This window comes from Symphalangus syndactylus, chromosome 2 (assembly GCF_028878055.3).
Source record: "Symphalangus syndactylus isolate Jambi chromosome 2, NHGRI_mSymSyn1-v2.1_pri, whole genome shotgun sequence".
Lineage (NCBI taxonomy): Eukaryota > Metazoa > Chordata > Mammalia > Primates > Hylobatidae > Symphalangus > Symphalangus syndactylus.
In genome coordinates this window covers 46,099,173-46,123,078 of record NC_072424.2, presented here as the reverse complement: position 1 = coordinate 46,123,078, position 23,906 = coordinate 46,099,173, and the positions used below count along the sequence as shown (strand labels likewise).

At 43.0% G+C, this 23,906-nt stretch overlaps 1 protein-coding gene across 6 annotated transcripts in view; it reads right to left on the bottom strand.

The window, feature by feature from the left end:
- IDE (insulin degrading enzyme) overlaps positions 1 to 23,906 on the bottom strand; it is a 126,234-nt gene that overhangs the window by 88,022 nt on the left and 14,306 nt on the right. For all 6 annotated transcript variants that reach the window (XM_055255384.2, XM_055255342.2, XM_055255352.2 and 3 more), the window contains one exon: positions 1,064 to 1,248. In XM_055255384.2, coding sequence (XP_055111359.1) covers positions 1,064 to 1,248 — 185 coding nt within the window. The remainder of the gene's footprint in view (positions 1 to 1,063; positions 1,249 to 23,906) is intronic.

Below are 23,906 nucleotides of genomic sequence, written 5' to 3'. Positions count from 1 at the left end.
GAGGTTGCAGTCAGCCGAGATCACATCCATTGCACTCCAGCCCCGGCAACAACAGTGAAACTCTGTCTCAAAAAAAAAAAAAAAAAGAAATGTGCACACAAGGCTGGGCGTGGTGGCTTACATCTGTAATCCCTGCACTTTGGGAGGCCGAGGCAGGCAGATCACCTGAGGTTGGGAGTTCAAGACCACCCTGACCAACATGGAGAAACCCCGTCTCTACTAAAAATACAAAATTAGGCAGGCATGGTGGCACGTGCCTGTAATCCCAGCTACTCAGGAGACTGAAGTAGGAGAATTGCTTGAACCCGGGAGGTGGAGGTTGCGGTGAGCCGAGATGGCACCATTGCACTCCAGCCTGGGCAACAAGAGCAAAATTCCTACTCAGAAAAAAAAAAAGAAAAAAAGAAATGTGCACAGAAGAACCTATGAAATATGGTATTAGGCCAGGCACGGTGGCTCACGCCTATAATCCCAGCACTTTGGGAGGCCGAGGCAGGCAGATCACAAGGTCAAGAGATCGAGACCATCCTGGCCAACATGGTGAAACCCCATCTCTAATAAAAATACAAAAATTAGCTGGGCGGGGTGGCACATGCCTGTGGTCCCAGCTACTCAGGAGGCTGAGGCAGGTGAATTGCTTGAACCCAGGAGGCAGAGGTTGCAGTGAGCCGAGATTGCGCCACCGCACTCCAGCTTGGCGATAGAGTAAACTCTGTCTCAAAAAAAAAAAAAAAAAAAAAAGAAAAAGAAAAAGGAATATTATGTTGAATGATGTACCAAGGTAAAAAAAAAAAAAATCCTAACTGTTACTGTAAAGAATGGCAATGAATTTTTGCTGCTAGGTCACCTTAGGTGGGAACCTAACAAGATGTCCTTAGAAAATGTAAGATTATTTGACTGAGACAATGCAGTTTACCAATAGCTTTATGACGGTTCTGGTATAAAATAAGGTACATGGAACCGGTAACTACTGAGTATTTAAACACGTATGGAAAGTTCTAATAAATGTTAACATTAGGTCAATGAAACAAAACAAAGCTTAATTCACAATTTTCAATTGTACCTATGTGAACATCAAGTGCTGCTGATGACTTATCCGTGGTGGGATCACTGATAAGAAGTACTTTGATACCATTGGCCAGCTCTAGCCCTCGATATTCTCGCTTGTCTTCAGGAGACTTGGTAATGTGATTTCCTATTCTCTTGATGGCTGGATTATTCATTTTGCTGTAAGTCTTTTTTTGGAAACTGAAAAGAAAGAGATTTTTAATTGTTGATTTGTGACTTTATCTTTAAGGACAAACAATAACATCAAGTAAACCCATAGAATACATCATCAGATTTTTTTAAATGCTGGAGGAAACCTTTTATAGCCACTCTACAGGGTGCAGTCATTCCTTTCCTCCCTCTTACCCCTCATTCTTTCTGAGAAATGCTAACAAAATTGTTTTCATGGAGCCATATTTGTATCTGAAAGAGCACGTGGATAGGGATTTGAGACAGGCTGGGTTAGACCATGCGTTGGTCTATATGCAGAACTAGAACAGTTTTTTTGCTGGTTTTTTTTTTTTTTTTTTGAGACAGGGTCTCAGTTTATCACCCAGGCTTGTATGCAGTAGCATGATTTTGGCTCACTGCAGGCCTCAACCTCCTGGGCTCAAGTGGACCTCATCCTCCTGCCTCAGTCTCCCCAAGCAGCTGGGACCACAGGCACTCACCACCACACCCAGTTAATTTTTCGTATTTTTTGTAGAGATGGGGTTTCAATTTGTTACCCATGCTGGTCTTGAACTCCTGAGCTCAAGCCATCTGTCCACCTCAGCCTCCCAATGTGCTAGGATTACAAGTGTGAGCCACTACACCCGGCCTAGAATAGAGTTTTATTTCACACTATTTCAGAGGTATCTGCTAGAATAAGTGAGGTGAGATGTTGTGTAAGAATTATTACTGGGTTAGCCCAAACACTGCCCAAACTGATGATATTGAAAGACAGGGTAGATCTGAAACTCGCAGGTCTGATATACACATGCTCAGAACATAGGGAACAACCCCCATAGGGAACAACCCCCAATGAGGAACAATCCTGTAAAGTTCTAATATAAAATAAGAGACCTGTGCTGTCCTGACGGTAGCAATAACAAGGACATAAAACAAACAAAAAGTTGGAAGGACCCCAAGTAATTTTTGTAATCTGCTGAAGAGCTGAATGCCAGAGCAGGAAAAGTCTGGCAATCTTAAGAGAGATGTCAGAAAAATTCTCTTACAAAGGGCTTCCTCTGACAGTCTTCTTTCTTCTCTAGAAAGGCTAGATTACAGTGATGGGAAAGGACTATCAGTACACAGAATCCTGTAGGGATGTTGGTTGGAATTAGTGCAGTGAAGGGACTTTCCAGAGTCTGGGGTACGCATGTTTTTTGAGAGTAGGGTAGATGTAACTTTTGTCTATACTGGAGATTGCTTAATAGACCAAAAAAAAAAATTGAACCTGCTACTACTGGCAGGTTAATATACTGCCAGTATATAATTAAGTAAAGCCAAAAACATATCTGAAACTACAGAGGAAAAATAACCCTCTATGAGCACATTTGCTTCTTACCTACAAGACAAACTAAACAGATCTGACTGTTCCTTAAAGACTGACAGCTAGATTTAAAGGTAAGTAAGAGGGGAAAGAAACAGGCATACAATTATTTTAGATAAATTTTTTCTGTGTTAAAATCTCCAGAGATTGAGAGAGGAAAAAAAATCTAGTTTGCTTTCACCATCATATTTTCCTCTCTGAAACCACCTATAACTATTCTTCTACTCTGCATAACAATTGATAAACCAAAGGGGTTTGTTGCTACTAAGACTGTCCCCTAGATCCCCTAGATCTTTTTTTTTTCTCTCGCCCTCTCTTACAGTGCTGATAGATCTTCTTTAGAGGGGAGAAGATACGGAATTTTAAAGATCAACATATCATACTAAATGTATAATACTGGTTTTAAAAACCACATAGTACTTTACAACAGATAGTGCTAATCATCTTCTCCTATTTATAGTAAAAATCATTTCTTGAAAAACAAAGCATAAAATATAATACTAACATGTTAGTAGGTCACTGTTGGAAAATTCAAAAGCAACTTGAAACTAAAAAGCCATTATTAACAATTATTTTCGGCCAGGCACGGTGGCTCGTGCCTGTAATCCCAGCACTTTGGGAGGCTAAGATGGGCGGATCACAAGGTCAGGAGATAAAGATCATCCTGGCCAACATGGTGAAACCCTGTCTCTACTAAAAATACAAAAATTAGATGGGCGTGGTGGCATGCACCTGTAGTCCCAGCTACTTGGGAGACTGAGGCAAGAGAATCGCTTCAACCCAGGAGGCAGAGGTTGCAGTGAGCTGAGGTCAAGCCACTGCACTCCAGCCTGGCGAAAGAGTGAGACCCCATCTCAAAGAAAAAAAAAAGATTATTTTCTTTCTCATTAGCCATAAGCCACTAAAATTCAATGTCAAAGAACGATGAAAATATCTGAGTGCAAAGTCTAAAAAATGGTGTTTGCAGTAAAATAGTAATAATTCTCTGGGTGACAGGAAATGGTCTATTTCAGACTCCAAAGAGGGGTACAAGGAACCTCAGATAACAGTCCTAGGCCAGGCACAGTGACTCACGCCTGTAATCCTAGCACTTCGGGAGACCAAGGCGGGCAGATCACCTGAGGTCAGGAGTTCGAGACTAGCCTGGTCAATATGGTGAAACCTCATCTTTACTAAAAATACAAGAAATTAGCTGGACATGGTGGCAGATGCCTGTAATACCAGCTACTTGGGAGACTGAGGCAGGAGAATCGCTTGAACCCGGGAGGCAGAGGCTGCAGTGAGCCGAGATCATGCCACTGTACTCCAGCCTGGGCGCAACAGAGCGAGACTCCGTCTCAAAAGAAAAAACAAAACAAAACAAAACAGTTCTGGTTAAGACATTTGGCAAAGGACAATCTGTTTAGACTGCAGCAAATGCCTTCAGTGTGTACATAGTTTGTTTCAAAAACATTAATTTGAGTTCAATATAAATTAAACTATTTTTAAAAATGAGTCCAACTTAGCAGCAACCTAACACTAAATAAGCCACAAGGCAGCCTCCATTAAGACTCCCAGCAAGAAGGGCAGTGTTAAAACAGCAGTGTTAATAAGAATCTCCATGTGTACCAAAGAGAATGCCTGAACTTACCCCAGGCAAGAATCTACTACAGGGAGAAAAGGGGTTGGTCTTCTAGTGATAGTTATATTCAGTTTCCTCTGTGGTGCTTGACCTAGTGAGTTTGACTTAGGTAACCAAGAATTACAAATGATTAAAATGTAATAATGATGATGATGATGATGGTCTAAAACTTCTGTCCAAACCACAACTGTGTAGAGGGGAGATGAAATATAGCTCACTTTGGAAGTATAAATTATCGTTCTATGTGGGAGGTTAAAAACTCTATATAAAGATAACCACCTCAACTATAAGCTACACTCTGTACTTTTTTTCAGAGTTTCAACTTCCCTTAGCTGGATTTTAATTTTTTTAGATAAAAAAAATTTAAATTGTAAAACACAGAGTAGGATGTAGGTAGACAGAACAGTTCCAGCCCAGTAAGAACTATTTACGAATGATCAGAATCCATCACAGCCATGGATATAACTTATTTGGATGCTGAAGTTGTGCTGGATTAATATTCCTGATATGGTTGAGAAGAGATGGATTTATTCTACAAGTCACACATAAAAATTAGTCCAACTACTTTTGTACAAAGGATCAAGAAAAGCTAAAAATTCCCAAGGTGGCAATTCCCTAATCAAATATGACTTCTTGAGAAAGTAAAACCCAAAAGAAATGGCAACATTTTCAAACAAAACCTATTCCCGGCAATCCTATTCAATACAAAGTCTGGGTTTACCTATAGCATATCTATAAACACTTCCTACAACGATTTGATTCTCACCTTCTGGAGAAGTGAAGACAATGACTGGGAACTCTTCCTCCTCTGATGATGAATTCATCAACAGCTTGCCTGTCTCTGTATTTATACTCATAAGATCACCTGTCTGTCTACTTCAGCTCATTAGCATAAAGCCTTCAAGAGTAATTTTATTTACGGCAAATGTTCTCCAATAGGCAAGCATACTAACAATTTAGATGACAAGCTAGTGTTAAATGCTTTCCCAGACATTTATATTTTTAACTTGTTAAAGTTAAAATTTTAGGAGCAATAAAATTACTTTCAATTCTAGGGACATTGTCATACACTGGAAACTTCATAAGGCACAGAATTGTCTTTTCAGCACTCTGATAAACTGGAGAGATATTTAGTAATTACAACACATATTTTGTCATTTTGTTCAGAATTTAAAACAATGACTATAATCACAGAAGATAAAAGCTGGAAGAGCCACTAGATGTTATCTAGTCCTTTGTAGTTCATGGACTGGTTACACTGACTTCTCCTGGGAGCTTGTTAAAAATGCACAATATCAGAACCCACCAGAGACCTGCTGAGCCATAATCTGTATTTTAACAAGATCCCCAGATGGGCTAGATCCCCTCATCTTACGTACAAGGAAACTGAACCTCAAGGGGTTTAATAAATCAGTTGCCCAAGGTCATACAACAAGAAGTTATAATCAAACTCAGTCTTAACTCCCAGTCCTGTGTCCAGCCTCCCCTTCATATCCAAACGAACACTTAAGGAAGTCTATTAAGGTCCAGGCATCACACTATACAAATGGTTACAAAGATGAGTACACCAGAGCCCTTGTTTTGAAGGAACCTAGACTAGTGACGAAGTCAGATATAAAAACAGGTCATTATCTTTTTTTTCTATTTTTTAAGACAGGGCTTCACTCTGTCACCCAGGCACAATCTTGGTTCACTATAGCCTCAACATCCCAGGCTCATGTGATCCTCCCACCTCAGCCTCCCCAGTAGCTGGGACTATAGGCACTCACCACTGTACCCAGCTAATTTTTTGTTTTGTTTTATAGACAGGGTTTCACCATGCTGGCCAGACCAGTCCCGAACTCCTGGCTTCAGGCAATCCACCCGCCTTGGCCTCCCAAATTTCTGGGACTACAGGCATGAGCCACCATGCCTGGTATCTAGGTAATTTTTTTGTAGACATGGGGTTTTGCCATGTTGTCCAGGCTGGTCTTTCAAACTCCTGGGCTCAAGAGACTGCTGCCTTGGCCTCCTAAAGTGCTGGGATTACAGGCATGAGACACTACACCCAGCCCAGGTCATTATCTTTTAAGTGTGGTGACAAAATTGTCCCCAGGGCACTATGGGAGTAACCCTGTTTAGGAGAGGAGAGTAGAAGCACATCAAATAAAAGGCAAGGGGACAATCAATCAAAGTAGAAGGGAATTCGTGAGCGAAGCCTGACAATGATGAAAAAGCATGAGGAGTATAGTGGAAAAACAAGAAGCGTGGTCTGCTAATGAACTACAACAGGAACTCCAAGTCAAGATCATGGACTAAGACATGTAAAGGCCTAAATTTCAGGTTTGCAAAAACAAATCCCCAAATAGAAGGTCATTTCCAAATTCCACACCAAGAGTAAATTTTACTCTGCAAAGAATCTTTTATTCAGGTGACCTTTCAGTCTTTCTCATCTCTCTTTAAAGTGTTTCACAATCAATACAGTAGCAGATTGGGAAATTTTACTTTGCTTTTTGCTTCCTACTCACCTCCATTGGTCTCTCACAAATTTAAAGTCAGACCTGATTTAGAAATAATGATCTATAAACCTGAACAGGTGAGTGATCACATTAACAGTGAATTACAAACCAAAACCTCCCTTCTGTGGAATCCATCCACCCACTCCCAAAACCATAGGTGGAAGTCAAGGCCTATAGCACTCATGCATGTGGAAGAGGAGCCCAGAGAGAAAAGGCATGGAATCAAAACCACACCACATAACATTCCCACTTCCTTGCAGAAGGTAGAGGTAAATAAGCAGAGGATGACAAGATAGCGGTGGTATGAGCCCTAGGATGCCTCAACATATTAATGCTTAAGACCATATACCCCAAGTACTATTAATATTACATGAACTAAAAAATAACAACATGTCTTAGGGAACCACCTACCCAAAGCTCTTCAGTTATAGGAACAGGTAAACCTAACTTCATACACCAGCTAGATCATAAAGTTGGGTACAAAATAAAATCCTGTCAGTTAAATCTTATTCACCCTTGATGTTTTGCCTTTGTGCCAGGCAGAATATCAGCTATCGTTAACTCTTCTGTCCTGGCCCTCTGGAAAGGAGTTTATGATCAACAAATAAACCCTTAAATGAAGTAGGGTGGTTGCAATTTAAAGAAATTCTAAAGCAGTATCATTCTAGAGAGAAGTGCTTTTGCAAATGTTGTTTTAGTTTGATGCATGCCTATCAATGGTTGTTCATTCCAAAAGTGACAAGCTTAACACAGAACACTTTATAGAAACGTTATAAAGTTTAAGCAAATGAACAAAACCTCTGTTTTAGACCTTGTGCCACAGAGGTAACTGTCAGGCCTCTGAGCCCAAGCCACGCCATTGCATCCCATGACTTGCACATATACATCCAGATGGCCTGAAGTAACTGAAGATCCACAAAAGAAGTAAAAATAGCCTTAACTGATGACATTCCACCACTGTGATTTGTTCCTGCCCCACCCTAACTGATCAATGTACTTTGTAATCTCCCCCACCCTTAAGAAGGTTCTTTGTAATTCTCCCTATCCTTGAGAATGTACTTTGAGAGATCCACCCCTGCCCCCAAAACATTGCTCCTAACTCCACCGCCTATCCCAAAACCTATAAGAACTAATGATAATCTACCACCCTTTGCTGACTCTCTTTTCGGACTCAGCCCACCTGCACCCAGGTGAAATAAACAGCCATGTTGCTCACACAAAGCCTATTTGGTGGTCTCTTCACACGGACGAGCATGAAATTTGGTGCCATGACTCGAATCAGGGGACCTCCCTTGGGAGATCAATCCCCCGTCCTCCTGTTCTTTGCTCTGTGAGAAAGATCCACCTACAACCTCAGGTCCTCAGACCGACCAGCCCAAGGAACATCTCACCAATTTTAAATCCGGTAAGCGCCTCTTCTTACTCTCTTCTCCAACCTCTCTCACTATCCCTCAACCACTTTCTCCTTTCCACTCTTCAATCTCTCCCTTCTCTTAATTTCAATTCCTTTCATTTTCTGGTAGAGACAAAGGAGACATGTTTTATCCGTGGACCCAAAACTCCGGCGCCAGTCACGGACTAGGGAAGGCAGCCTTCCCTTGGTGTTTAATCATTGCAGGGACGCCTCCCTGATTATTCACCCAGGTTTCAGAGGTGTCAGACCATGCAGGGATGCCTGCTTTGGTCCTTCACCCTTAGTGGCAAGCCCTGCTTTTCTAGGGGAGGGGCAAGTACCCCTCAACCCCTTCTCCTTCACCCTTAGCAGCAAGTCCTGCTTTTCGGAGGAGCAAGTACCCCTCAACCCCTTCTCCTTCACCCTTAGCAGCAAGTCCTGCTTTTCTAGGGGAAAGGCAAGTACCCCTCAACCCCTTCTCTCCATGTCTCTACCCCTTCTCTGGGGAAGGGGCAAGTACCCCAACCTCGTATCTCTGCGCTCTCTTCTCTCTGGGTTTGCCTCCTTCACTATGGGCAAAGTTCCACCCTCCATTCCTTCTTCTTCTCTCTTAGCCTGTGTTCTCAAGAACTTAAAACCTCTTCAACTCACACCTGACCTAAAACCTAAACGCCTTATTTTCTTCTGCAACACCGCTTGGCCCCAATACAAACTTGACAATGGCTCTAAATGGCCAGAAAACGGCACTTTCGATTTCTCCATCCTACAAGACCTAAATAATTTTTGTCGAAAAATGGGCAAATGGTCTGAGGTGCCTTACGTCCAGGCATTTTTCACACTTTGTTCCCTCCCTAGTCTCTGTTCCCAATGCGATTCCTCCCAGATCCTCCTTCTTTCCCTCCTGCCTGTCCCCTCAGTCCCAACCCCAAGTGTCACTGACTCTTTCCAGTCTTCCTTTTCTACAGATCCATCTGACCTTTCCCCTCCTCCCCAGGCTGCTCATCGCCAGGCCGAGCTAAGTCCCAATTCTTCCTCAGCCTCCACTCCTCCACCCTATAATCCTTCTATCACCTCCCCTCCTCACACCCGGTCCGGCTTACAGTTTAGTTCCATGACTAGCTCTTCCCCACCTGCCCAACAATTTCCTCTTAGAGAGGTGACTGGAGCTGAAGGCACAGTCAGGGTACATGTACCTTTTTCTCTATCAGATCTCTCTCAGATCAGTCAACATTTAGGCTCTTTCTCATCAGATCCCACTAAATAGATACAGGAATTCCAATATCTAACTCTGTCTTACAATTTAACCTGGAGTGACTTAAATGTCATCCTGACTTCTACCCTTTCCCTGGATGAACGGGAAAGAGTTTTTTCTCTAGCCCAATCTCATGCTGATAACTGCTGGCTTCACGAGCCAGACCTCCAGGAAGGCATTAGAGCAGTTCCCCGAGAGGATCCCCAATGGAACTACCAGGCAAATTCCCCAGGTATAGCTAGGCGAGATTACATGATTTTCCTGCCTAGTTGAAGGGCTTAAAAAGGCAGCTTACAAAACTGTTAATTATGACAAACTTAAAGAAACTACTCAAGGCAAAGATGAAAACCCAGCCCAGTTCATGGCCTGCTTAGCAGCTACCCTTAGACGCTATACCGCCCTAGACCCAGAAGGGTCAGAAGGCCGCCTTATTCTTAACATGCATTTTATCACCCAATCCACTCCTGACGTTAGGAAAAAACTTCAAAAATTAGAATCTGGCCCTCAAACCCCACAACAGGAATTAATCAACCTCGCCTTCAAGGTGTACAATAATAGAGAGGAAGCAGCCAGACGGCAACGCATTTCTTTTTTTTTTTTTTTTTTTTGAGACGGAGTCTTGCTCTGTCACCCAGGCTGGAGTGCAGTGGCGCAATCTCGGCTCACTGCAAGCTCCGCCTCCCGGGTTCACGCCATTCTCCTGCCTCAGCCTCTCCGAGTAGCTGGGACTACAGGCGCCCGCCACCACGCCCGGCTAATTTTTTTGTATTTTTAGTAGAGATGGGGTTTCACCGTGGTCTCGATCTCCTGACCTCGTGATCCACCCGCCTCAGCCTCCCAAAGTGCTGGGATTACAGGCGTGAGCCACCGCGCCCGGCTTGGCAATGCATTTCTGAGTTACAATTACTTGCCTCTGCTGTGAGACAAAACCCAGCCACACCTCCAGCATACGAGAACTTCAAAATGCCTAAGCTGCGGCAGTCAAGCATTCCTACAAGACTTCCTCCATCAGGATCTTGCTTCAAGTGCCAGAAATCTGGCCACTGGGCCAAGGAATGCCCGCAGCCCGGAATTCCTCCTAATCCGTGTCCCATCTGTGTGGGACCCCACTGGAAATCGGACTGTTCAACTCACCTGGCAGCCACTCCCAGAGCCCCTGGAACTCTGGCCCAAGGCTCTCTGACTGACTCCTTCCCAGTTCTTCTCGGCTTAGTGGCTGAAGACTGACACTGCCCGATCGCCTCGGAAGCCCCCTAAACCATCATGGACGCTGAGCTTCAGGTAACTCTCACAGTGGAAGGTAAGCCCATCCCCTTCTTAATCAATATGGAGGCTACCCACTCCACATTACCTTCTTTTCAAGGGCCTGTTTCCCTTGCCTCCGTAACTGTTGTGGGTATTGATGGCGAGGCTTCTAAATGTCTTAAAACTCCCCAACTCTGGTGCCAACTTAGACAATACTCTTTTAAGCACTCCTTTTTAGTTATCCCCACCTACCCAGTTCCCTTATTAGGCCGAGACACTTTAAATTATCTGCTTCCCTGACTATTCCTGGACTACAGCCGCGTCTCATTGCCGCCCTTCTCCCCAACCCAAAGCCTCCTTTGTGTCCTCCTCTTGTATCCCCCTACCTTAACCCACAAGTATAAGATACCTCTACTCCCTCTTTGGTGACCGATCATACACCCCTTACCATCTCATTAAAACCTAATCACCCTTACCCCGCTCAATGCCAATATCCCATCCCACAGCATGCTTTGAAAGGATTAAAGCCTGTTATCACTCGCCTGCTACAGCATGGGCTTCTAAAACCTATAAACTCTCCTTACAACTCCCCCATTTTACCTGTCCTAAAACCAGACAAGGCTTACAAGTTAGTTCAGAATCTGCACCTTATCAACCAAATTGTTTTGCCTATCCACTCTGTGGTGCCAAACCCATATACTCTCCTATCCTCAATACCTCCCTCTACTACCCATTATTCTGTTCTGGATCTCAAACATGCTTTCTTTACTATTTGTTTGCACCCTTCATCCCAGCCTCTCTTTGCTTTCACTTAGACTGACCCTGACACCCATTAGGCTCAGCAAATTACCTGGGCTGTACTGCCGCAAGGCTTCACAGACAGCCACCATTACTTCAGTCAAGCCCAAATTTCATCCTCATCTGTTACCTATCTCGGCATAATGCTCATAAAAACACACGTGCTCTCCCTGCTGATCGTATCCAATTAATCTCCCAAACCTCAATCCCTTACAAAACAACAACTCCTTTCCTTCCTAGGCATGGTTAGTGCAGTCAGAATTCTTACACAAGAACCAGGACTGCACCCTGTAGCCTTTCTGTCCAAACAACTTGACCTTACTGTTTTAGCCTAGCTCTCATGTCTGCGTGCAGTGGCTGCCGCTGCTTTAATACTTTTAGAGGCCCTAAAAATCACACACTATGCTCAATTCACTCTCTACATTTCTCATAACTTCCAAAATCTATTTTTTTCATCATACCTGACGCATATACTTTCTGCTCCCTGGCTCCTTCAGCTGTACTCACTTTGTTAAGTCCCACAATTACCATTGTTCCTGGCCCGGACTTCAATCTGGCCTCCCACATTATTCCTGATACCACACCTGACCCTCATGACTGTTATCTCTCTGATCCACCTGACATTCACCCCATTTCCCCACATTTCCTTCTTTCCTGTTCCTCACCCTGATCACACTTAATTTATTGATGGCAGTTCCACCAGGCCTAATCGCCACACACCAGCAAAGGCAGGCTATGCTATAGTACAAGCCACTAGCCCGCCTCTTAGAACCTCTCATTTCCTTTCCATCGTGGAAATCTATCCTCAAGGAAACAACTTCTCAGTGTTTCATCTGCTATTCTACTACTCCTCAGGGATTATTCAGGCCCCCTCCCTTCCCTACACATCGAGCTTGAAGATTTGCCACCACCCAGGACTGGCAAATTAGCTTTACTCAACATGCCCCGAGTCAGATAACTAAAATACCTCTTAGTCTAAGTCGACACTTTCACTAAATAGGTACAGGCCTTTCCTATAGGGTCTGAGAAGGCCATCGCAGTCGTTGCTTCCCTTCTGTCGGACATAATTCCTCAGTTTAGCCTTCCCACCTCTATACAGTCTAATAACAGACCAGCCTTTATTAGTAAAATCAGCCAAGCAGTTTTTCAGGCTCTTAGTATTCAGTGAAACCTTTATATCCCTTATGGTCCTCCGTCTTCAGGAAAAGTAGAACGGACTAAGGTCTTTTTAAAACACACCTCACCAAGCTCAGCCACCAACTTAAAAAGGACTGGACAACACTTTTACCACTTTCGCTTCTCAGAATTCAGGCCTGTCCTCGGAATGCTACAAGGTACAGCCCATTTGAGCTCCTTTTTATTAGGCCCCAGTCTCATTCCAGACACCGGACCAACTTAGACTGTGCCCGAAAAAAACTTGTCATCCCTACTATTTTCTGTCTAGTCATACTCCTATTCTCCGTTCTCAACCACTCACATATGCCCTGCTCTTGTTTACACTGCCGGTTTACACTGTTTCTCCAAGCCATCACAGCTGATAACTCCTCGTGCTATCCCCAAACTGCCACTCTAAACTCTTGAAGTAAATAAATAATCTTTACCGGCAGGACTATGCTGAATCTCCTTTAGCACTCTCTAATCAGATGTCCTAGGTCCTCCCAATCCTTAGACTTTTTATACCTGTTTTTCTCCTTCTCTTATTCCATTTAGTTTCTCAATTCATCCAAAACCGTATCCAGGCCATCACCAATCATTCTATATGACAAATGTTTCTTCTTACATCTCCACAATATCACCCCTTACCACAAGACCTCCCTTCAGCTTAATCTCTCCCACTCTAGGTTCGCACGCCGCCCCTAACCCCGCTTGAAGCAGCCCTGAGAAACATCGCCCATTCTCTCCCCATACCACCCCCCAAAATTTTCTCTGCCCCAGGACTTCAACACTATTTTGTTTTTTCTTATTAATATAAGAAGGCAGGAATGTCAGGCCTCTGAGCCCAGGCCAAGCCATCGCATCCCCTGTGACTTGCACGTATACATCCAGATGGCCTGAAGTAACTGAAGATCCACAAAAGAAGTAAAAATAGCCTTAACTGATGACATTCCACCACTGTGATTTGTTCCTGCCCCACCCTAACTGATCAATGTACTTTGTAATCTCCCCCACCCTTAAGAAGGTTCTTTGTAAGGGCCGGGCGCGGTGGCTCACGCCTGTAATCCCAGCACTTTGGGAGGCCGAGGCGGGCGGATCACGAGGTCAGGAGATCGAGACCATCCTGGCTAACACGGTGAAACCCCGTCTCTACTAAAAATACAAAAAATTAGCCGGGCGAGGTGGCAGGCGCCTGTAGTCCCAGCTACAAGGGAGGCTGAGGCAGGAGAATGGCGTGAACCCCGGGGGGCGGAGCCTGCAGTGAGCCGAGATCGCGCCACTGCACTCCAGCCTGGGTGAAAGAGCGAGACTCTGTCTCAAAAAAAAAAAAAAAAAAAAAAAAAAGAAGGTTCTTTGTAATTCTCCCTATCCTTGAGAAAGTACTTTGAGAGATCCACCCCTGCCCCCAAAACATTGCTCCTAACTCCACCGCCTATCCCAAAACCTATAAGAACTAATGATAATCTACCACCCTTTGCTGACTCTCTTTTCAGACTCAGCCCGCCTGCACCCAGGTGAAATAAACAGCCATGTTGCTCACACAAAGCCTGTTTGGTGGTCTCTTCACACGGACGAGCATGAAAGTAACTATAGAAAGTTTCTTACAGTTGTAGTTTGGGTACCAAGGGTGTTTCACAAATATCCTTCTTCCACATGGAGTTTTCAGGGCTATTAGGAAATGTAAGATATAGGCCGGGTGTGGTGGCTCACGCCTGTAATCTCAACACTTTGGGAGGCCGAGATGGGTGGATCACCTGAGGTCAGGAGTTCGAGACCAGCCTGGCCAACATGGTGAAACCCTGTCTCTGAAAATACAAAAATTAGCCAAGCATGATGATGCATGCCTGTAATCCCAGCTACTTGGGTGGCTGAGGCAGGAGAATCGCTTGAACCCAGGAGGCGGAGGTTGCAGTGAGCCGAGATCGCGCCACTGCACTCCAGCCTGGGTGACAGAGCGAGACTCCATCTCAAAAAAAAAAAAAAGAATACCATTGTACAAATCTAATCCTAACAATCACTCTCATTTTTTTAAAGTGTCAAAGGCTTTAGAGACTGTTCATTTAATCTTTCCATTCTCCCTAAGTGGTGGGTCGTAACAGCTGCTCACAGTCATCCTCTTCAACTCCAAATGAGAAACAAAAGCTCAGTCAGTGCTTGCATACTAAAGTATAACCAAAAAGAAAAAAAAAAAAGATAAGTGGTTAAGTGACTTGCCCAAGGGCAAGCTGATTGTGGTAAAGCTGGAACTACAGAGAAAGAGGAAGCGTGGGAAGGGGAGGGACAGAAGGTGGTGCTGAAGGAAATCATACACTGGTTTATTCTCCACCTCCTGTTTATCACCCTCACAGTCCTTCCCTGACCCCATTCTTCTTCCCTTACAATCCTAAATAACAAAAGCCAGGAAACAAAAATTAAAGTAGGTCAAAATAAATGCTCCAAGGAAAGTTTTCAGTTTTTTACTCCTTCTTCTGCATATAAAACAGAGGTAGTAGTGGGAGTCTGGAATGCTTCTAATCTACCAAAGGAGTCCCTTAGCTAAGAACCATAATACATGGCAGGATTAAATGTATAACAGGTTTAAAGCGAGAGAGTATATGTACAGAACTGACTTATGCATGAAAGGAAACATAAAAATAAGTACTACAGTAGACATGAATGGGTTTAAGTATACTATTTTTTAAAAGTATACATTAAACCATATGATCAGAAAAAAGGGAAGAAAATCATAATCATCTTGGTAGGTGCAGAAAAGCACTTAAATTCAACAACCATTCACATATTTTTTTAAAGTCAGCAAACTGGAATTAAATTTCTCCATTTTAAAAAGAATATCACAGAAACTATGGTAATTCTCATACTCAATGGTATACTCAATAGTTTACATTACAATTAATGTAAACAATCTCCCGCCCTCCCCCACCAACAGGATGCCACTAACACTTCTTCTATTTCAGCATTGTATTGGTAGTTCTAACCAGTCCAAATAAACCAAGAAACAAAACACATAGAGATGGGAAAGGAAAGAGGAAAAAAATTAACATGATTCTCAAGCAATTATTATGTATATAGAAAATCCCAAGAATCTACTGACAACTTCCACTTCTGGGTAGGATATAGCAGCTCATGGCAAACTAATTCAGCTTCAACAACTAGAAAAGGCCATGATAAATCACAAAAATCACGTTTGCAAAGATGTTGGAAAGTTGTGCAAGCAACAAGGATTGGATAAACTAGTTCCAGAAAGGCGAGCAACCTCTGAGGTGAGCTGATAATCATCATTCATTTTCTTCTCTGGGAATATTTGCTAATTCTGAGCGCAGATTGAAGATCATGCTTGCCCCAAGCAAAGGGACTCTACTGGATGAAGAGATATCATTGAGGCTTCAGTGGTGGCATGAAGTTGGTGTGACAGATTAAAGTCCCAGGAGGTCCCAAATTTGCAACTAACTTTCCCAACAGAAGATTTTCTGAGCTACTACTACATATTTACCAGAATGGCTAAAAAGAAAAAGAGGGCAAATACCAAGTGTTAGAGAAGTTAACAAACTCTCACACACTGCTATAGACATGCAATTTGGTATGGGTACAACCATTTTCAAAAACTGGCACTATATACTAAAGCTCACACTATGACCTAACAATGCTAGTAACAGATAAATAACCCAAATAAATGCATTTATATGTTCATAGCAACACTATTCAAACTAGCCCAAACTAGAAATGATCAAATGATAATCAACAGTGAAATGATAAATTGTACATTCACACAATGGAAAGTATACAGCAATGAAAAGGAATAATATAGAACAAAGCACAATAAACCTGAATCTCACTAATAAGGGTGACTGAAAAAGGCTAGACACAAAAGAGTAAATACTGTAACCTTCCATTTATATAAAGCAGAAGAGCAAGGAAAATCAAGCTATGCCTTCATTCCAGGATAGTCATTACCCTTGGGAGTGGGAGTAGTGACTGGATTTGGAAAGGAGAATGAAGGGGGCTTTGGGGTTCCAAGTCATGTGCTGGTTATACAGGTATGTTCTGTTTGTAAAAATGCATTAAGTTGAACACTGACATCTTTCAATAAAAAGTTCTTAAAAATAGAGCTTTTCAAAATATCATAAAACACAGTAAAACAAAAGGAAGGGGGAGATACATGAATTACTGATATTACAAATATCAACCACCAAAAATCATCCTGGAAATAGTACCACTTGAATACTGCAAAGTAGCTACCCATACCAAAGAGGTGCTAAACTAAGAAGGCTCACTAAGGAACAGTAGTACAATTAACATAATTAAACCTTCTCAGGTGTGTCTCGAGACAATTTTTTCAATTATTTCTAGCATCTGTTGATGCTACCTTGGCCACAAGAAACAGGCGGCCCATGTAAGTACAGCATCAGTTAACTAAGTTAATTCCGTATGCTAAATCTTTTAACTCAGGTCTTTACTCATTACATATTATTTGAAAACTAGCTTTTAGTAATTACTTTAGACTCTAGTTAAGATCTAAAAATAAAACTTGACACTTCCAGTAACTAATAAAGAACTAAGTATAACATAGATAAAAGCAAAATGATTAAACTTTGAATAAATTCTCCACTCAACAATTTTCAATATTTATACCAAACAACTTCTAATTCAGGATTTGAATGAGAAAAATTATTTTTAAAACAAAAAAGAATACCATATAACATTAACGTTTCTTCAGACTCAACTAATTTTACATATGGGCAACCTTGCATAGACGCTTCATGAACCCAGAACAGCAAGGGCAGCTTAAAGACACCTGCCATGGTTTATCTTCTTCTTTTCTTTAAGATAGAGTCTCACTCCCATCGCCCAGGCTGGAGTGAAGTGGCACTATCACGGCTCATGACTTCCTGGGCTCAGGTGATCCTCCCACCTCAGCCTCCTGCACAGCTGGGACTACAGGCATACGCCACCATGCCTGACTAATTTTTTGTATTTTTTTTTTTTTTTTTTAGTAGAGGCAGGGTTTTGCCATGTTTCCCAGGATGACTCGAACTCCTGGGCTCAAGCAATCTGCCCACTTCGGCCTCCCAAAGTGCTGGGATTACAGGCATAAGCCACTGCACCTGGTCTGGTTTCTAAAGATTCATTCAAATCACAAGCTGGGAAGAGTTATCGACCTGTAACTAATTCTCTCTAGACAGCCCTCTAAAAAAAGCAAACCATAAATATCTCTTATCAAAAATGGTTGGGATCAGATGTGTTTCAGATTTTCCTGGATTTTTAAATATTTGCATTACATTTACCAATAGAACATCCACTTTGAGCATCATGTTGGTGCTCAAAAAATTTAGAATTTTGGAGCATTTCTGATTCTGAATTTTGAATTTTTCAGATTCGGAATGCTCAACCTGTATTCTGTACAGACGGTTCAGTTCCACCCATATGTACCGAAGATAATCTGCCCAACTCAGAGAATGCTGCCTCAGGAAACTTGACCTGTACTTTGCCTTAGTATGATTCTTCACTGTCTGCACTGATCTACTGACCACTTCCAGCCTGTGTTCGGTAATTACATACCCTCACCTTTACCAGATGACCTCTCTGCTCCTGAGGTACTGGATACTACTGGACTATTCTGGTCAAACCAGACTTTCTGGCCTCATCTAGTTTGTTTTTTTTTTTTTAAAAACAGTTGTCCCTATGTTGCGCAGGCTGAACTTGAACACCCAGGCCCAAGTGATCCTCCCATCTCAGCCTCCCAAGTAGGATGGTGTGCCATGGTGCCCATCTTGGCCTCATCTAGTTTTGACAATCAAGAGTCAGATGAGGCCAGGAGCGATGGCTCACGCCTGTAATCCCAGCACTTTGGGAGGCCGAGGCAGGTGGATCATCCGAGGTCGGGAGTTCAAGACCAGACTGACCAACATGGAGAAACCCCGTCTCTACTAAAAATACCAAAATTAGCCAGGCGTGGTGGCAGACTCCTATAATCCCAGCTACTCAGGAGGCTGAGGCAGGAGAATCGCTTGAATCCGGGAAGTGGAGGTTGCGGTGAACCAAGATCGTGCCACTGCACTCCAACCTGGGCAACAAGAGCAAAACTCCATCTCAAAAAAAAAACAAAAAGTCAGATGAAATATATACATGGCCTATTAAATTGACAGGGGCACCTATAGTTGCATCACACTCAGGCAATCTTCACAGAGTTTCTCCTGTAAAATATGTTTATATAAACTTCACCAAGGCATAGTTCCTGGTATACAGTAGTCATCCATGAATGGTAACTTGATTACTATAAAATCATCATCATTATTATGGTCGTAGTGGCTAAGGTGCAAATGGACCACCTCCATAACCACCATGTTATTACCAGCATTCTTAACACATACTTATGTGAATTCCAGATGTTATTTGTCATCTCTGGAGGTCAAAAACATTCATTAGGTAGGCTGATAATAGGATTATACTTTATAAGACTATTAGGAAACCAGGTAAATAATTATCCCTTTATAATTGCTATAGATGAGCCAGTGTTTATGGTAAGTAGTTCTCAATGGGTGACTATTCCCACTCACCAACCCCCGCTGAGGACATCTGGCAATGACTAGAGGCAATTTTTATTGTCACAACTGAAGGTGCTAATGGCATATAGTGAGTAGAGGCTAGGGATGCCACTAAGCAACCTACACTGTACAGGATATCTCCCACAAGAAAGAATTATTTGGCCCACACCTGTAATCCCAGCACTTTGGGAGGCTGAGGCGGGCAGATCACATGAGGCCAGGAGTTCGAAATCAGCCTGGCCAACATGTTGAAACACTGTCTCTACTAAAAATACAAAAATTAGCTGGGCATGGTGGCACAAACCTGTAATCTCAGCTACTCGGGAGGCTGAGGCACAAGAATCACTTGAATTTGGGAGGTGGATGTCGTGTGAGCCAAGATTGGCCCACTGCACTCCAGCCTGGGCAAGAGAGAGAGACTGTGTCTTCAAAAAAAAAAAAAAAAGATTTTGGCACAAAATATCAATAGTGCTAAGGATGAAAGACCTTAGTTTATAGTTCTGATTTTATTACCCCCAAAATAATGGATGAAAATCACTGCAACCAATTCTATCCACTTAAATCCAAGAGACAGCCTCATTAAAGTATAAAAAGCTTCTATAATTAAACTCCCATCTAGGTATCTATATATCTCTCAATCAATCAATCAAAATCTAAGCCACAAAAGATTTAAATGAAGATGGGGAAAAACTGATAATGAAAGAGAAAGAGAGAAGGAAACTTTACAGGAACCTTGTCCTAGAGTAAGGAATCTAGTACACAAGTGAAGGGGTTAAGCTTAGAAGCAAAGCCAGTATGTCAGAACAGATGCTTACTGAATACTCAGTCAGTATCTTGCAGCACATACACTTGTTTAGGGAATAAATCTATTATATATTATACATATATAAGATATTCAATAAACCCCTTATATAGATCCTACTAGTCCCATTCTTTACTGGATGGGGAAATTAAAGCTCAGAAAAGTTATTTGGTTGGAACCACATAGGCATAAAATAGAAGAGCTAGGATTCAAACCCAAGTCTTTAGACACAAAACGACCATGCTGTTAAACACTTCACCAAGTTAAAAGTTCATCTCAACACTTTGGGAGGCCGAGGCAAGCAGATCACCTGAGGTCAGGAGTTCAAGACCAGTCTGACCAACATGTAGAAACCCCATCTCTACTAAAAATACAAAATTAGCCAGGCATGGTGGCACATGCCTATAATCCCAGCTACTCGGGAGGCTGAGGCAGGAGAATGGCTTGAACCTGGGAGGCGGAGGTTGTGGTAAGCCGAGATTGAGGCACTGCACTCCAGCCTGGGCAACAAGAGCAAAGCTCCGTCTCAAAAGAAAAAACATTAAAAAAAAGGAACTAGTTTGTTGGCTCACAACTGGGGCAATTTCCAAAATGATTTTTTAAATGGTTTGTCGGGTGAAAGATTCAAGCAGACAATGGAACAGAACCCACAGCCTAATTCTAGCACCTACTTTCCTCACTCAACTGCTAATCTAATGTGGTTTGGCCCAATGTTGCTGTCAATTTTAGGTTCCACTTTGTTTCTCTGTACACACAGGATAATAACTGCTGGAAGTTTAGAAAGTTAGCAGCCTAGATTCTGACTCTTTCTTACCACCGATGCTATTCTATTTCTTTAGATATAAACTTTGTATTTTATTTTTTCTTTTTGTGGGTACATAGCAGGTATATAGATATAGACTTTAAGAAAAGTCACACCCAGCCGGGCACAGTGGCTCATGCCGGTAATCCTAGCACTTTGGGAGGCCGAGGCGGGTGGATCATGAGGTCAGGAGTTCGAGACCAGCCTGACCAACATGGTGAAACCCCGTCTCTACTGAAAATACAAAAATCAGCCGGGTGTAATGGTGTGCACCTGTAATCCCAGCTACTCAGGAGCCTGAGGTAGGAGAATCACTTGAACCCGGGAAGTGGAGGTGGCAGTGAGCTGAGATCGCGCCATTGCACTCCAGCGTGGGCAACAAAGCGAGACTCTGTCTCAAAAAAAAAAAAAAAAAAAAAGGCCGGGTGCGGTGGCTCATGCCTGTAATCCCAGCACTTTGGGAGGCCGAGGCGGGCAGATCACCTGAGGTCGGGAGTTTGAGACCAGCCTGAGCAATATGGAGAAACTCTGTCTCTACTAAAAATACAAAATTAGCTGGGCATGGTGGTGCATGCCTGTAATCCCAGCTACTCGGGAGGCTGAGGCAGGAGAAGCACTTGAACCCGGGAGGTGGAGGTTGCGGTGAGCCAAGATCGTGCCATTGCACTCCAGCCTGGGCAACAAGAGTGAACTCCATCTCAAAAAAAAAAAAAAAATTCACCCCCTCCAACCCCCATCTAGCAACTAGCTAGCTGTCTACAACTTTGAAATTATACTCTGTTGTCATCCATCTAGAAATAATTACTTCTCCTCTCCCTAGTAATGTCACATTATTAGTCCACATTTATTAAACATTTACTACATGTTAGGGACATACACATTACATTCATTTTCTCACTGAATTCTCACCACACACCTATGAGGCAGATACTATTATGGTCCCCATTTTGCTGATGAGGAAACGGGCTTGAAAAAGGCAACTGGGAAACCCAGACCACACATAGGCAAATGATGTACAAGATTCAAGTACAAGCATTGTTGCTCCAGAATCCCAGCAGCAATGCAAGCTAAAGAATGATTACCTATATTCCCTTCAATCCCATTAAAATGGACTCATCCATAAAACTGTGACCAATCGATAAAGGCAATCCTCAAGTATTCAAGACTATTAGGTAAAAAAATGAACCCACTTTTTATTGCCACAGTAGGCAAAACTAGGCTCAATGTTGGTAGATACAAGGAGAGCAACTGATGCTTATGTAGACAATCTAACCTAGTCTTCACGGACTAGGCTGTGTCAGCAGCATCACACCACCAAGCAGAGACTACTTTATGATACAGGTTTCAGACTATTTTTTATTTTTTATTTTTTTACTTATTTTTTTATTTTTTGAGACGGAGTCTCGCTCTGTCACCCAGGCTGGAGTGCAGTGGTGTGATCTCGGCTCACTGCAAGCTCCGCCTCCCGGGTTCACGCCAATCTCCTGCCTCAGCCTCTCCGAGTAGCTGGGACTACAGGCGCCCACCACCATGCCCAGCTAATTTTTTGTATTTTTAGTAGAGACGGGGTTTCACCGTGGTCTCGATCTCCTGACCTCGTGATCCGCCTGCCTCGGCCTCCCAAAGTGCTGGGATTACAAGCATAAGCCACTGCGCCCAGCCAAACTATTTTTTTAAAAAGAAATATGCTTTCTTCCACTGAAATCTTATGGAAATCTAATTCATAAAACGAAATGACTGGTCCAAGAAGGGAAGAGGAAATCACTGATACCCTCCCCCTATCCAAATGAACAAAACAAAACAAAAAAACAAAAATTCTGGGCTCCATCAGTGTTGGTGATACCGACAAGGATTCCCAAAGCTCTGACAAGTATAGTTTAAAAATTAATGCAGAACCCCAATAAAAATACCAAAAAGCTGTTTTATGGAGATATATTGATGTTAAAGTTTATACAGAAAAACAAACACACAAGAATAAATAGCAAGGAAAGTCCGGGCACGGTGGCTCACACCTGAAATCCCAGCACTTTGGGAGACCAAGGCAGGTGAATCACCTGAGGTCGGGAGTTCGAGACCAACCTGGCTAACATGGTGAAACCTTGTCTCTACTAAAAATACAAAAATTAGCCGGGTGCAGTGGCGGGCACCTGTAGTCCCAGCTACCTGGGAGGCTGAGGCAGGAGAATCACTTGAACCCCGGAGGCAGAGGTTGCTACTGCACTCCAGCCTGGGTGACAGAGCAAGACTCCGGCTTGGAAAACAAACAAACAAAAAAGACAGAACAACAGAAAAGACTAGAAAGTACAGAATTAAACTGAAATACATATGGAAACTTAGCATTTAAGAAAAGTGGCGTTTCAATTCAGTGTAAAAGATGGACTTTTAATAGTGTCTGGACAATTGAGTTGCCATCAGGAAAAAGACAAAATCAGATCCACATCTAACATCATTCACAAAAATAAACTCCCAATAAATAAGAAAACAAAATGTAAAAAATGAAACTATGTAAGTGATACGGTTTGGATCTGTGTCCCCACCAAATCTCAAGCTGAACTGTAAACCCCAGTGTTGGAGCTGGGGCCTGGTGGGAGGTGACTGGATCATGGGGGCAGAGTTCTCACGAATGGGTTAGCAGCATCCTCTTGGTGCTGTTCTTGTGATAGTGAGTGAGTGAGATCTGGTTGTTTAAAAGTGTGTAGCACCTCCCTCCTCCTTGGTCCTGCTCCTGCCATGTAAGCGGTGCTTTCTTCCCCTTTGCCTTCCACTATGACTGAAAGTTTCCGAGGCCTCCCCAGAAACCAAGCAGATGCCAGCATGATGCTTCCTGTACAGCCTGCAGAACTGTGAGCCAATTAAACCTCTTTTCTTTATAAATTACCCAGTCTCAGGTATTTCTTTTTTTTTTTGTTTTTTGAGATGGAGTCTTGCTCTGTCGCCCAGGCTGGAGTGCAGTGGCGCAGTCTCGGCTCACTGCAAGCTCCACCTCCCGGGTTCACGCCATTCTCCTGCCTCAGCCTCTCCGAGTAGCTGGGACTACAGGCGCCCGCCACCGCGCCCGGCTTATTTTTTTTATACATTTAGTAGAGACAGGGTTTAACCATGGTCTCGATCTCCTGACCTCGTGATCCACCCGCCTCGGCCTCCCAAAGTGCTGGGATTACAAGCGTGAGCCACCGCGCCCGGCCTAGTCTCAGGTATTTCTTTATAGCAATGCGAG